Below are 13,507 nucleotides of genomic sequence, written 5' to 3' on the forward strand. Positions count from 1 at the left end.
TAACCCAACTCAATGCTTTCTTATTTTGCCTCAGATTTTAAGGCAGATTTTACTTGGAGCATGGCAATAGCACATATTTTGGTTTTTTATTTTTATTTTAAATAAATGTAAAATTCTTCTTTTGGAAAATAAAATCGTCCCCTTAAGCTCCAAGGAAACTAGATTTAAAAATAAGGATAAAATTCGGTCTCAATTCACAAACAGATTCGGTATATACCAAATGTTCTCAAAAAACAACATGCAGAGCTTGGAGGGCTTTCAAATCTAGAGGTCTACTTAGAGAAGAACTTTGCTTCCAGCCAGAATACGCCATGCTACTCAGCTTCTGTGCATGTTAGGAAAATAACCAGGAGATCCAAAATTAAATAACAAGAGAGAAAGATTTTCCATATATTGGTTCATTATTCACATAAATTAAAATTTCAAACAGAAAAACACCCTTTCTCACCAATATTGAAGGTACATAAAATTACTATAGGAACCAACTACATTTTTAATAAAAACTTGTTTGTAATTCTAAATGACTGTCTAAAACAATGCCTGCAATTTAAATATCCTTTCCTTGGCTCTCAAAACATCCTAATATTCCAGTAACTTAAATGAGTGTTAACTTCTGTTATTTTCTTCCTCTCAGCTAGATCGAGAAAGTTAACCACTCACTCTTTCACTCATGCAACAATTTTTATTGAGCACTAACTATATGCCAGGCCTTGGGAAGAGAGAGGGGCATTAGGCAAACTCTCAGTGGAGTAAACAGAAATTGAGCAACTTAAGGCTGGAACTTCATGTGCTAGAGAATGATGCAGGAGGTTGGAGGGGGGCAGGGAGGGTGGTGCCTGTGTTTAACTTGTCTGGGTAGGGAAAACTTTTCTCAAGTGGTTGGCTCTTGAGCTGAGAGAGACTCCAATACCAAGATCAAGTCGTGAAAAGGCTCGAGGTTGAACCTTCCATACAGCACAACTCCTGGAGGTGGAATGAGATTCCCTGCAGACAGGAGAGGAGGTCAATGTGGCTCCAGTTCAGTAAGCAAGGGAAGGGAGTAGGAGATGAGGTCACTTGGGGGACAAGAGTCAGATCAGGACAGCTTAGTAGGTCAAAGATGTTTGCATTTCATCCTAGAAGCAGTGAGGAGCAACTGGGGAGTCTTCAGCAAGCCTTTGGCATGATTTGATTTGCATTTGTAGTGATCACCCTGGCCACTATGGAAGATTGAATGCAGGTGGGCAAAAATGTAAGGGAAGATCAACCTTTCAGAACATGAAATCAACCTTTCAACAAGAGAGCAAGAACTATTAGGGGTTCCTCTTAACTGAAACACAGAGGACTTATTTTTCCTTCTGTGTAATTTTATGTCCTTTTTTATTACACTAGAGGACTGGTGTACGAAATTCATGCACGGGGGGAATGGGGGGGATTTCCCTAAGTGCTGCTTGTACTCTCTCCTATCTAGAAACCCTTGAGGGATGTCCAACTGCTGGTTTTGGCCCAATCCCAGGGATCGAGCCTAAGCCAGCAGTCAGAAATTCCTCTCACAATCTGGGACCACTAACTCCTAACTGCTCACCTACCTGCCTGCCTAATTGCCCCCAACTGCTCCCCTGTGCCTACTTGGTCTTCCCCAACTGCCCCCCCCCCCAGGCCTGGTCAACCCTTGTAGCCACCCCCCTGCCAGCCTGGTTGCCCCAACTGCCCCCCTTGCTGGCCTGGTCGCCCCATGCAGCTTGTTGTTCAGTCATCTGTCTGGCTGTTTTGGTCATGATGACCCCTGGCTTTTTATATATTAAGATATTAAGATAACAGGATTTTTTTTGATAATCTCTTTTCTGATTTTCATCTGAAAGTAGTCTTTCAAAGTTTTTTTGTTTTGTTTTTTTGTTCTTTGCTCTTTAATAAATAGAGCCACAGTAAGCAAAGGCATTCTTATTAATTATTATTTTTCTTAATCCTTGGAGATTGTGAACTGTCTCAGGACAGACAAGATATCAAAGCCAATGATCTTTCTATCACATGACTTGTGAACATCTCCCTTTCCCCCCATTGGTCAATCCCTTTCTTGGTAAACTGGACAGCTCTGCAAATCCTACTTAGAAAGAGTAAGAGTAATCCTCAGGTGATAACTGCCATGTGGAAATGTGTGTCCAGAATGGTGAGGCTTTTCAATTTTTTGGACGATTCCAGAAATACAGAATTATATTTGAAATATTTCTACTTTTAAAGTTTCACCAAAAATTCAAATGCTGTTAAGACACCAGGTAAGTCAAAGACAGCAGTTCAGTGGAATAGATAGAGTCTATGACTGTCAGCTAGAGGCCACTATGACTAACCCCTGGGGTCTATTCTTGATTGAACATGCCACAGTTTAGATCAGATAGGACTGATGTCTGCATGCTTTCAAAATACACCGCCCTCACAACTGTGACATTTTAATATGTTCCTTACAGAATTCAACTACCTTGCCAGGGGTTGGAGGTAGGGGTAGGGACTGACCACAAAGGCGAGCAGTAAGGAACTTTGGAAGCTAAGGGACCTGTTCTGCGTCTTGATTGTGGTAATTACATGATAATAAGTTTTTGTCAAAACTCACTAAACTGTACAGCAAAAGAAATACATTTTACTGTGTATAAATTATACCTCAATAAAAATTCAATGACTAACCATAATATTGTTCCAAAGTGAAAACAAAGTCGGCTGTATGATGAATACAAAGATATTAGAGAAAACTGGAATAAAATGTAGTGGTTTGGTTGACAACAAAGTAGCTTGATGCAATATTGAAACAAGTGGAAAACGTGTGCCTTGGAAATAGTCTAGCCCTTCCAGACAATCATCTTCATTAACAGAATAAGAAAAATAGGCCTATTAGTCCCTGGCTGGGTAGCTCAGTTGGTTACAGCATGGCCCCTTTATGCCAAGGTTCTTGGTTCAAACCCTGGTCAGAGAACATAGAAGAAGCAACCAAATGAATGCATAAATATGTCAAACAGCAAAATGATGTTTCTTCCTCTCTCTCTCTCTCTCTCTCTCTCTCCCCCCCCCCCCTTTCTCTCACTCTCCCTAAAGTCAACCAATTTAAAAAAAAGAACTATTAGTTGTATATAGGAATATAAATATGAGTTAGGATTTCAGTACTGCTTACCATGTTTATAAAGCACTTTTAGTACAGTCTCACCAGCTACCTCTCAAATGTACAGATGAGAGGATTATTGGACAAAGAAGGTTTGGCATTTTAACCAAAGATGCAAAATTAACAAATCATTCTATGGGATGCCAGAAACCTCTCTTGGAAAGGATATCAAGCATTCTTGATCTCGTTATTAAAATAAGCTATATATTATGTAGAACTATCTCTGAATAGAATTGTCTGTCTGCAGGTCTGTAAGCCCATGCAGGGAAAGACCATGCTTTCTTTATTTTCATTTTCAGTGTGCAGCATAATGGTTGCTAATAAATCTCTGTGGAACATCATAAATTATTCCATGCCAGGAACTATTTTGTAGAACTGAATTTTCATTGCTGGTTGATACAGCTAAATTGATAGCAAGTGAGTAATGTTACATCCAGGCTGTGGAAGCACAGCCCTGGATGCAGTTCTGCTGGAAAGAATGGGAAATATCTAGACCATCTGACATTTCAGGGTCACTATATTTCCTCAGATTTCATAACTATTTAGAGAAAGAGCAGAAAGATAGAGGGGGGAATCTACAATTAAGAACTTATAAGTAACCAAAATCTGCACCAAGGATACAGCTATACACTGGTGGTTTTCATGTCCACAAATCACTTAGCTATATTAAAAATTCTTTAGTAAGTCTTAATTATTTCATTTTGTCTAAAGAAACTACTAAACTACTTGGCAAGGTTGGGAAACAACCAAATTATTTAGCTTCCCTCTCCCTTTGAATTCCCTGGGATCAACATCAGTCAAACTACTCAGCATGGTTTAATTCCCCAGATAGCTTTCTTTCTCCTATTTTCTTACCTCATAGTCATGTCCAACTATTGTTTTTCTCATTCAGTGAAAGTGTCCCTGCCTCGGTTAACAGTGCAGAGTGAAAAGGAAAGGTCAAGGTCCTTCCCTGCATCTTCCGGTTATGAAGGCAGCACTGGGGACGTTTATGTACGTTACACATTAATCCCCTGAAACGGTCATTGAGTTTCTTTTGCAAACACAGGATTTCATCACGTCTAATAATAAAGCAACAAGCCATCTTCCGTGTATTATAAACCATCCACTTGTAATTATGTAGCGAAATGCTTCTATATGAATTCTACATGCTGATGTAAGCTGGCATTGCAGCCTAAGTGGTTTTGCGTGGTTTTTTTTTTTTTTTGAAGCTGACTACATACCTACTCAGATCTGTTTACATAGAGCTGGTCATGTCAAAATAGCATCTATTTAAGGGTAAAGTCAAAGTTTCTCTTAAAAAATTCTATAGATAGATAATCTGTACTGTTATAAAATTAAGGCTGCCTTTCAGTGCCAGCTAACATTGTTGAACATACTACCCGTCTAATGGGCAGAATATAACCCGAAAATGGTGATTAAAGACTCTGCATGGAAACAAGCTGTCAAAGGGACAGAGAGAAATTAAACCTGACAACAGTAATGCCTACTTTCCTAAATGAAAGCCCAGTTCAAGTTTCTGCTCATCCATTTTTTCAGAACTTAAAATAAGGCATTTTCCAACCACCCGTGGATGAGATGCCAGCATCTGCATTTCAGTTGAGCATGATGAAGTCAGTAGACCTTCAACTCCAGGCTTGCTCGGACTGCTGCAAGATGTTTGCCCACACTTAAAATGTGGCAATGGGACAGCGTGCAGGAGAGGAATGCAGCCTGGCCCGGCTGCAGTTGGCTCTTCACTGCACTACCACTGCACCGTTGGAAAGCATTATAAGCCAACAGGATACCTGCATGTCCTACCATTAGGCCCATAAATATACCAGTAACAACGACCAAAAAACCCTCCACGAGAGAGGGCAATGCATGGAAAGTTGGGAAGCAGGGCAAGGAAATGGGATTTCTTCATTCTGACAAACCCAAACACACACACACACACACACACAAATAATAATATTATTAAAAAGATGACTTTCCTTTTTGTTTGTTTGCCTTGCTTTTAATGATAAGTATTCTATTTTTTGGTAAAAAAAAAAATGAAATTAGGAAAACCTTGTTTCCTGCTTGGTGGTAGGAACAACACTAAAATCATAAGCACAAACCCAGGTGAAGAACAGGCTGCTGTGACATACATCCTATGTCTAATTCCAGCTCTGTCACCTGCTAGCCCTGTCACCTTGCTCAAGATACATAAGCCCATTTAAATTAAGTTTCTTAAAAAAAACAAAAACATATTTTATTGATTTTTTTTTTTACAGAGATGAAGGGAGAGGGAGAGAAAGTTAGAAACATCGATGAGAGAGAAACATCGATCAGCTGACTCTTGCATACCCCCCATTGGGGATGTGCCCGCAACCAAGGTACATGCCCTTGGCTGGAATCGAACCTGGGACTCTTCAGTCCACAGTTTTATGCTCTATCCACTGAGCCAAACTGGTTAGGGCTAAATTTAGTTTCTTGATATGAAAAAAAACAGTGAGTTGTTAAGTTTGAGGAGATAGCAACCATAAGGACATAAGTATGGAGTCTTAGCTCGCAGTAGATCCCACATGTAAAGGAACCCTTCTCCAGTGGTCCCTTTGGGATAGGGTTATTATTTAAATGATCCCATCCCAGAGGGACAGCTGGAGAAGGTTCTGGGAAGATACACAGCACACAAAAGAAGGGGAGGAAAAGCCACACTGGGAGAAATAGGTATCGTAGCAAAGCCAAGCTTACATCTGATTTTACTTAAAATTTTAATCTTGCCACAGGTAAGCCACAGATAGAATTACCTTTATTAAAATCAAGCTAATATGAAGTGCTTACTTGTTTGGTAATATGAAGTGTGACTAAACAATGTAAACCTTTTGGAATGTATATTTCTAATAGTCACTCTTCAAATTCATCTTTTTGAGAAAATATATACACTTTGCTCAATAGTACACAAAATAACTTTATTTAGGACTGAGTTCAGGAATGCTTAATTAAAAAAAAAGATAACACACATACATACACATGCTCTGTTTGTATGTGACCACAGGCATGAAAGAATATACTCCCTCGGGCTGCTGTGGATGGATTACTGAGGACAAGGAGGGGTATGAATCATGAAGGGTTACAGAGAATATATAACATTTATGTTAGAAATTATGTCAAGAAAAGGAATATAACAGATACGACGCACATAAAGGATAAAATTCTCCTCTAAAACTTAATGAAAGCTTCCCATTTGCTCTGTTCCAGCATTTGAGCCAAATTATGTTCATGCCTTGCTTGTCAGATATAATATCTACCTGTTTGAATAAGGGCAACACAGGACATCTGCTTGGCCTGCCCTTTACCGGTCGTGTCTTAAATATATTTTTATTATGATAAAATAGCTCTCATGTCAAAATACCTAAGTATAGAGTAATAAATATATAATAAATACTTATATCTGAAGTGAACCTTGACATATATAAGATATCATCTCATGATTTATGTGAGGTTTTTTTTTAAGTGTTGGCTGGTGTCCAGTCACAGGAATGTATAAAATATTTATCACCAAGCATATATAAGAAAAAAAAGAGAGAGAGAGAGTGAGAAAGAAAAAAAGAAAGGTAAAAAAAAAAAAAGGAAAAAAAAATGTAAGATGTAAAATGGACAAGACAATCCAGAGAAGTAACCAACCAATTTTCAAGTCTTATTTCCTCAAAGAAAACAAGCTCCTTTCTTCATGTCTTCTATTTTGAAACTCTGACTGTTGACTGGAATATCACACTCTCACGCTCCCACACTGCAAGCTCCATGAAGACAGTGAATGCTGTGTTCCTGGAGCCTAAAACAGTGCCTGCACAAAGCAAAAGCTCAATATGATTCGTTAAATGGATATAAGCACAGACCACTATTTAATTCAAATAAGTACTGAATGAAGAAAGAAGTTTTTTTAAATTTCTGCTCACATGAACTTAGAAGAATGAATGTGAGAAATATAGGTATGAGAAAAGATATTATAATTCTAGTTAAAATAGGAACTATTAGTCATGATGCTATTCTATTATTACTGTAGCAATAAAGGGATTCAAAGAAAAATGTCATTGGCTGGGGGCAGTGGTCTACGTCAAATTGTCTCACCATAAAAATGCCTGAAGATACTTCGGAAGATTTCTGTATATCATTTGGATAGCAGTGTGACCAGAGATTTGCCCTTCATTTAAATAGGCAGTGGTCAGAATACTTCAAAAATCATAAATATAGCCAAGTAATTGAGGTGTGTTTTGTTTTCATTTGTCATAGTATTACTTTACAGGAAAATCTGTAGCAATACTTAAATTTAATACTTAAATTTAAGCTCAGAAAAAAAATTATCAATACTCTTTACTTTTATGTTTTCTCTTTTGCATTTATGAAGAAAATTCTATTTTAGAAGCCATTTTTTTCTTCCACTAACAAGAAAGCAAAAGAGCCGTAGCCGGTGTGGCTCTGTGGTTGAGTCATCCCATGCATGGAAAGGTTGCTGGTTCCATTCCTGGTCAGGGCACATGCCCAGGTTTTGGGCTCTATCCCCAGTAGGGGGCATATATGAGGCCACTGATTGATGTTACTCTAACATTAATGTTTGTTTGTTTTTTTTTCTCTCTCTCCCCCTCTCTGTAAAAATCAAATTTTAAAAAATCTTAGGGAAAAAAATAAAAGATACTGACATAACTTGGGATTTTTAAAAAAAAGGCTCACAAGTCATCACTGCATGAATGTACCATATAGCAGCAATAAAAACTGTTTAATACATTTCTGAATTTTTCAATGTCTCAAAAAGGGAAAAGAACAAATGTTTTAAGTAATGACTTTCTTATGGTTAGGCTTCTCAAAACACTTTCAGTGAGAGTAGAATGTTTATATTGATTAGCAGAGATATATCATTTGGACAGGATTTCCACTCACCTTTCTATCTTGCCCTATCATATAGATGTAACAACACAAATATTACATAAACCCATCCCAGGGATACCTCTACTATGAGTACTTACACCATAATTATATGAGGCAAATAATTCTTACAACACACAAATTTCTCATGTAAATGTCACTGTAAACCAGGCAGAAAGCAGATACATTACTTAGTATAATTAACAAAACTTACACAGTATAGTTATAACAGGCATGGGTGACCACTTTCATAAATGCATTCAAACTATAGCAAATTATGAGAAAGTCTTCAAAATGTAGTCAGCAAATCATTGTATAAACTATGCTCTGAAAAGTATAGTTCTGCTTCTAATTCTTCTAAAGATCATTAGCAATCAAAATATATCATTAAAAATTTCATACCATGAAGACCAATCATAGTTAATATAATGTAGGCTTAGAAATAAACCTGCTTTTTCTTTCTTGTCAGTCCCCATTTTTGCTTTCCTAAATCTCCCCCCTGAAAGGAAGTTGGGGAAGTAGAAGACAGAGAGATTTTAACCTATGTCACCTGCATGTCTACATCTCCACACATGTCTATGTTCCTCGCTATTTATAAAGGTTTTCAAGAGAAGGGGCCATGTTTTTATTATGTCAACTAGTAGGTTCTAGTTTGAATGGATTCAATACAGTTCATCCAAGATAATAGGAGGGAAAATAATATAAAGTTTCTAGTTTATTTCTCATTAGTGGGTAGTCTAAATAGTTATAGGACATATATTGTACATATCTTACTATACAAAAAATTGGTAGCTTTGACATCTAAGTTATGGCCCTCACTTAATGTGAAATAAATGTTTTTGCTACCTCATGGGGTAGGGTGAACAGTAGCGATTTGCTTCTTGATGGTTCTATTGCAAATACTTCAGAAGAGGACAGAGGTTTAATATTTTATTTAATCACATTCTTCTCTGTTCCCTTTGACAATGGAGGGCAGGTGAAATGTTTTCAAAATCTGGAGGATACCCAATGCACATACACCATCTTGATTAAACATATGGAATACAGACTTGGTCCAAAGCCAAGAGGAGACCTGCATGAGTAATCTAAACACCCGAGCCGAGAGGGGTTGATATAGAAAGATCAGCTCTGGGCTTTGAAGTTTTCTGGACTTCATTTTGCCTAATTAAGACAAGATTTCATAATCAAACCACTGTGCAAACAGGTACCTAAAAGTATTGGTTTGTTTCTAATTTTAGGAAGAATTCTTAACAGATTCCAAGGAATCAGCTCCACATGAAAGAAGGGCTCTGATAAAATTTCCTTCCTCATGGCTCAAATGCAAATGCCTGCTTTCCATCTTAGTTCCTGCCACGTGATGGAGAGAAGCATCGCCTATCGAAATCTCATGTGTAATACTAAAGTACGAAGGCTCTGATGCCAGCATACCATCTGAGTCTGAAACAGTGGTCACTCTAGGTCGTAAAACATGTATTCCAAGATATTCTTAAAGGTATTCATAGGAATCTAACAAATATCCAGATCAGAATATTACCAGGCAAAAAAGTAGACTTCCCAATAATTCCTTCCACATGCATTTTTCTCACTAGACACAGGACCATTTTTCAAGAATACCTGGCAGTTTTAAGTAGTGCAGAGCGTCCACAAACAAACTTACTCTACCATCATACAGCAAACAGATGCGGCAGCACATTTAAGTCCAAGAGTATTACACCGCCATACAAGAAGGAACCTAGTCCTCCTATATGATAAGACTGATTTGATACAAAATAATTTGATAATTCAGAGAAATGCAATAGTGATAAAAGAGGCATTAATCTGATGACATATAAGGAGTCTGCAGTAGACTGAAAAATGGCAAAAGAGGTAGTTGCCACTGCTAGCAACCTACCCCCAACCCCTCCCCATCCCACACATATATGCGTAATCTTTGAAAGCATCACAGGAAGAATTTCTGTTCAGTAGTATCATCAGCCCATGCTCCTCCCATCATGGCTCAGCCTTGTAATCAGCTTAACAATAACCCACAACCTTCGGACCAACTATGGCTCAGCCTTGTAAAGTGGAGGCCAAAGAGAAGAGGCAAACTCTAGGCCCATCTGCCATCTGGTAAGCAGATGAGAAAACCCCCTTTTCCTACTGCTATTAGGAAGATGATGAGACCTTTGCCCAGGAGGCTTTGCGTTGTTTACAATCCAACAAGACACTGTAATACTAAGCCAGTTGTAAGCTGTCTATTGGCAAACAGGACACCATTTCTCAATATAATATCTCAATATAGGATGCCTCCATAAGGTACTTATAGGTGATACAGAACAAAGGCGAGCAGATAGAATCTTTTTATTCAGGACCTTCATATTCTCCAGGAAGGAGAAGTTTCTCTCTCGTATGTCAACCATAGCAGAGTGTAGCAGCAAAACTCTGTAGGCCAGTTTAGCTGAAAAGTTCACTGAAAACACTTCACCAGCCTGCCTGCTATTGTTAGACCGCAATCACTGTCTGTCTGTGGCTGCCTCAGCGGGAGACTGTCTAAGGATGTGGTATGATGCAGACGTTCATTCGCTGTCCATGTCAGCCACAACAGGGCTGCCAGAAGGAAATTACCACAAGGCTCTGAGAAACTATTTTAAATACTGTTTGGAACAGAGTGGGAAATTCTCAAAAACAGAACTATCGTGGCTACATGCGAGTCTTTGGAAAAGACCTTGTTGGCTAACCTTGCCATTTCTGCCAGCACCTGGGCAAACCTTTGGAGATGTCGATGCAACACCTTCAACTCTGCCTCAAGCCTTTTCTGCAATAGAAATGAAGCTCTGCACACATGTGCCTGCATGTCTTTATGCATTAAAATAGGTGCTCAGCCATGAAAGACCTTGCTCATCTATAATCTCAAAATCGCTGCCAATACTTCATGAATGCAAAGATGTTGCAAAACCTGATAGTGTTATGGTATCCTTGAGTCCAGAAGGCAATCTCCTTTAAACTATGATATATACCAATATTCACCCCTTGAATGCATAGATCAGGGAAGAGAAACCCAATATCCACCACGGGGGTTATGACCCTTGGACTTGGGGGCTTACTTTATTCATGTGGATCTGTTGCTGGTATTGCTTCTGCTTCTCCAAGAATTGCTGGTGTTGCTGCTGAATGACCAGCTGAGCCAAGGTGCTCTGAGGCAACGGTGCAGACTGGGTTCGATTCAGTGGTCTGTGACGGGGTAATTTGTGGGTACCTCTAATGCCAGGTGAAATTCTCTCTTTTGTTGCCAATGGAGAATGAGGATGTAAGGGAACGCCACCTGAAAAAATATTCATATATATCTATGTACAAAACACAAGAATCTACAGAAAACAGATATACAGGATACACGGGAAGAAAGCCAGGTTGGATGGGGTGAAGGTAGAAGTGCCAAAGCATTGAACAGGCATGTATCTGACCAATGACTCACCGGTACTCCACTCTGGTATGTGAAGGTTAAATAAGGTCAATATTTTTTTTGTTTTGTTTTGCTTTCATGGAGCTAGAGGGATAACTAAGGATTATAGCCTTTCCCACAGTACCAGGTAGCAGGGAGACCTTGGTAAATGGTAAATCTTTTCAGTGTCTGATAAAATAAAAGCTCCCACATGACCTCCAAATGGCGCCCTTGTTAATTACCAGCTACAAGAAGCTTCTGCTGTCGCATTTGTTCTTTCAATAGTAAATGCTGCAGGAGAGCCTGGTGGCTGCTGTTGGGCTTTCCCTCCAGAGAGACATGAGGGTGGCTGGAAGACGCCGGGATGCTGCCCCCATACTGCCCGGGCAGTGGGACGCCTGGCCTAAGCGTCTGGGCCTCGCACTTCTGTTTTTCTTTGAGTGAATTCGAAGCCTGTGTTGGGAAATAATAAAGACATGAATCCTCTTTCTTCCAGGTGGCTCATTAGGTCTGTAGATCATTAGTTTTTTTTATTCCATACCCTATGGCACTTTTCCCCTGTCCCCCCTCTCCCCCAGAAAAAAAAAGACCCATCTTACCTATGGCTCAGTAGGGAAAATGGATAACAGCCATGTCTTTTAAACTAACTGAATTGACACAAGAGACATAAAAGTAAAGTTGAAGCATTGGAGACAGTTGAGTATTGGGTATCATTGTTCTGAACTTGAAAATATCTTTAACATTAAAAATGATGGTGTCTGTGGGGTGTAGCTCAGTGGTTGAGTGTTGATCTATAAACCAGGAAGATAAGGTTTGATTCCAAGTCAGGGCACATGATCCGGTTGTGGGTTCAATCCCCAGTAGAGGGCTTGCAAGGGGCAGCCAATCAACAATTCTCTCTCATCATTGGTGTTTCTATCTCTCTCTCCCTTCCCCTCTGAAATCAATAATTTTTTTTAAATGGTCCTAATTTCAGGCTTAATAACTAGGAAGTTTATTTCTAAAATAGTTTAATAGACTGATTAAGTATAAGGTATATCATAAAAGTAAAATTTGTTGAAATTTCTAACCTAAGGACACATCACAGCCAATAAGAAGCTAGAGATAAAATGGTCTGTGATTTTGGAGTCTCAAGCAGAAAGGACAGTTGGTCCTTTCTCTACTTGTCCTCTAATAAGTTCAGAGAGCTGTAAATTTCCAATATTTATTTTTTAAAATAAAATTCTTCAGGTAACTCAATGAGAGGTTATACAAAACATGCAGGAATCTGATTCAAACATGTATTTTATATTAATTCATAACAGATCCCCAAATCTCTAAATATTGAAAATGACACTCCAGATACTTTCATTTAATAAAATAAACTACAAGTGGAATTATATCAAATAAAAACACTATTAAGAACTTGAAATGTATGATAACAGTAATAAGGCAATAATAATTATATCATCAATAGTAATAATGAATTATCCTAGTCAAATAACGTAATGAATGGTGGTCATGTGGGTATTACAAAAGCAGAAGTGTAATGCCTCAAAATTATGTGGCATGTTTCTTTTCAAAACTCATGTTTCATCTTTCAAAATTGCTGTGCACCAGGGAAGCAAAGCAATTTTCAGTGATGGAGAAATTAAAGGACCAAGAGGTAAATGGTTTGTCTTAGTCACACAGCAAGTCAACGCAATGTTTAATCTAGAAGTGATTCCTTCTCCTGGCCTCTTTTCCTTAAAAATTTCCCACTACTCAGTGGGGAAATGGAATATTAGAGGTCCCTTTGCCAAAGCCTTACTAAGCTTGAAAAATTAATTGTGATGGCCTCATCCACACCAAAATGGAAGCAAAGAAAAATGAAACTTCAATCCAAACCGCATTGGTTTACTCATCCAAGGGCACCAAATTGTATTACCATCAAAACATTAAATGGTCTGGCTTTCCTACTGGGTCCTCTGAGAAAAAAATTCCCCCTGACCACATGAAAAGTGGTGTATGTTTGTGTTAGCTGATAGGACTGACGTCGAGCCTGCAAAGAGGAGTGGATATGAAATGCTTATTCATGTGTCATAAGTTTTTGTGTCAGTATT

At 38.6% G+C, this 13,507-nt stretch overlaps 1 protein-coding gene across 1 annotated transcript in view; it reads right to left on the reverse strand.

The window, feature by feature from the left end:
• The window catches only part of HDAC9 (histone deacetylase 9), an 817,093-nt gene that overhangs the window by 309,275 nt on the left and 494,311 nt on the right, over positions 1-13,507 (reverse strand). The window contains exons 11-12 of the mRNA XM_036429233.2: positions 11,669-11,879; positions 11,092-11,309 (exon numbers count right to left, since the gene is read on the reverse strand). Of these exons, the coding sequence (XP_036285126.2) occupies positions 11,092-11,309; positions 11,669-11,879 (429 nt within the window). The remainder of the gene's footprint in view (positions 1-11,091; positions 11,310-11,668; positions 11,880-13,507) is intronic.

Source organism: Pipistrellus kuhlii, unplaced genomic scaffold (genome assembly GCF_014108245.1).
Source record: "Pipistrellus kuhlii isolate mPipKuh1 unplaced genomic scaffold, mPipKuh1.p scaffold_m20_p_10, whole genome shotgun sequence".
NCBI classification, from domain to species: Eukaryota; Metazoa; Chordata; class Mammalia; order Chiroptera; family Vespertilionidae; genus Pipistrellus; species Pipistrellus kuhlii.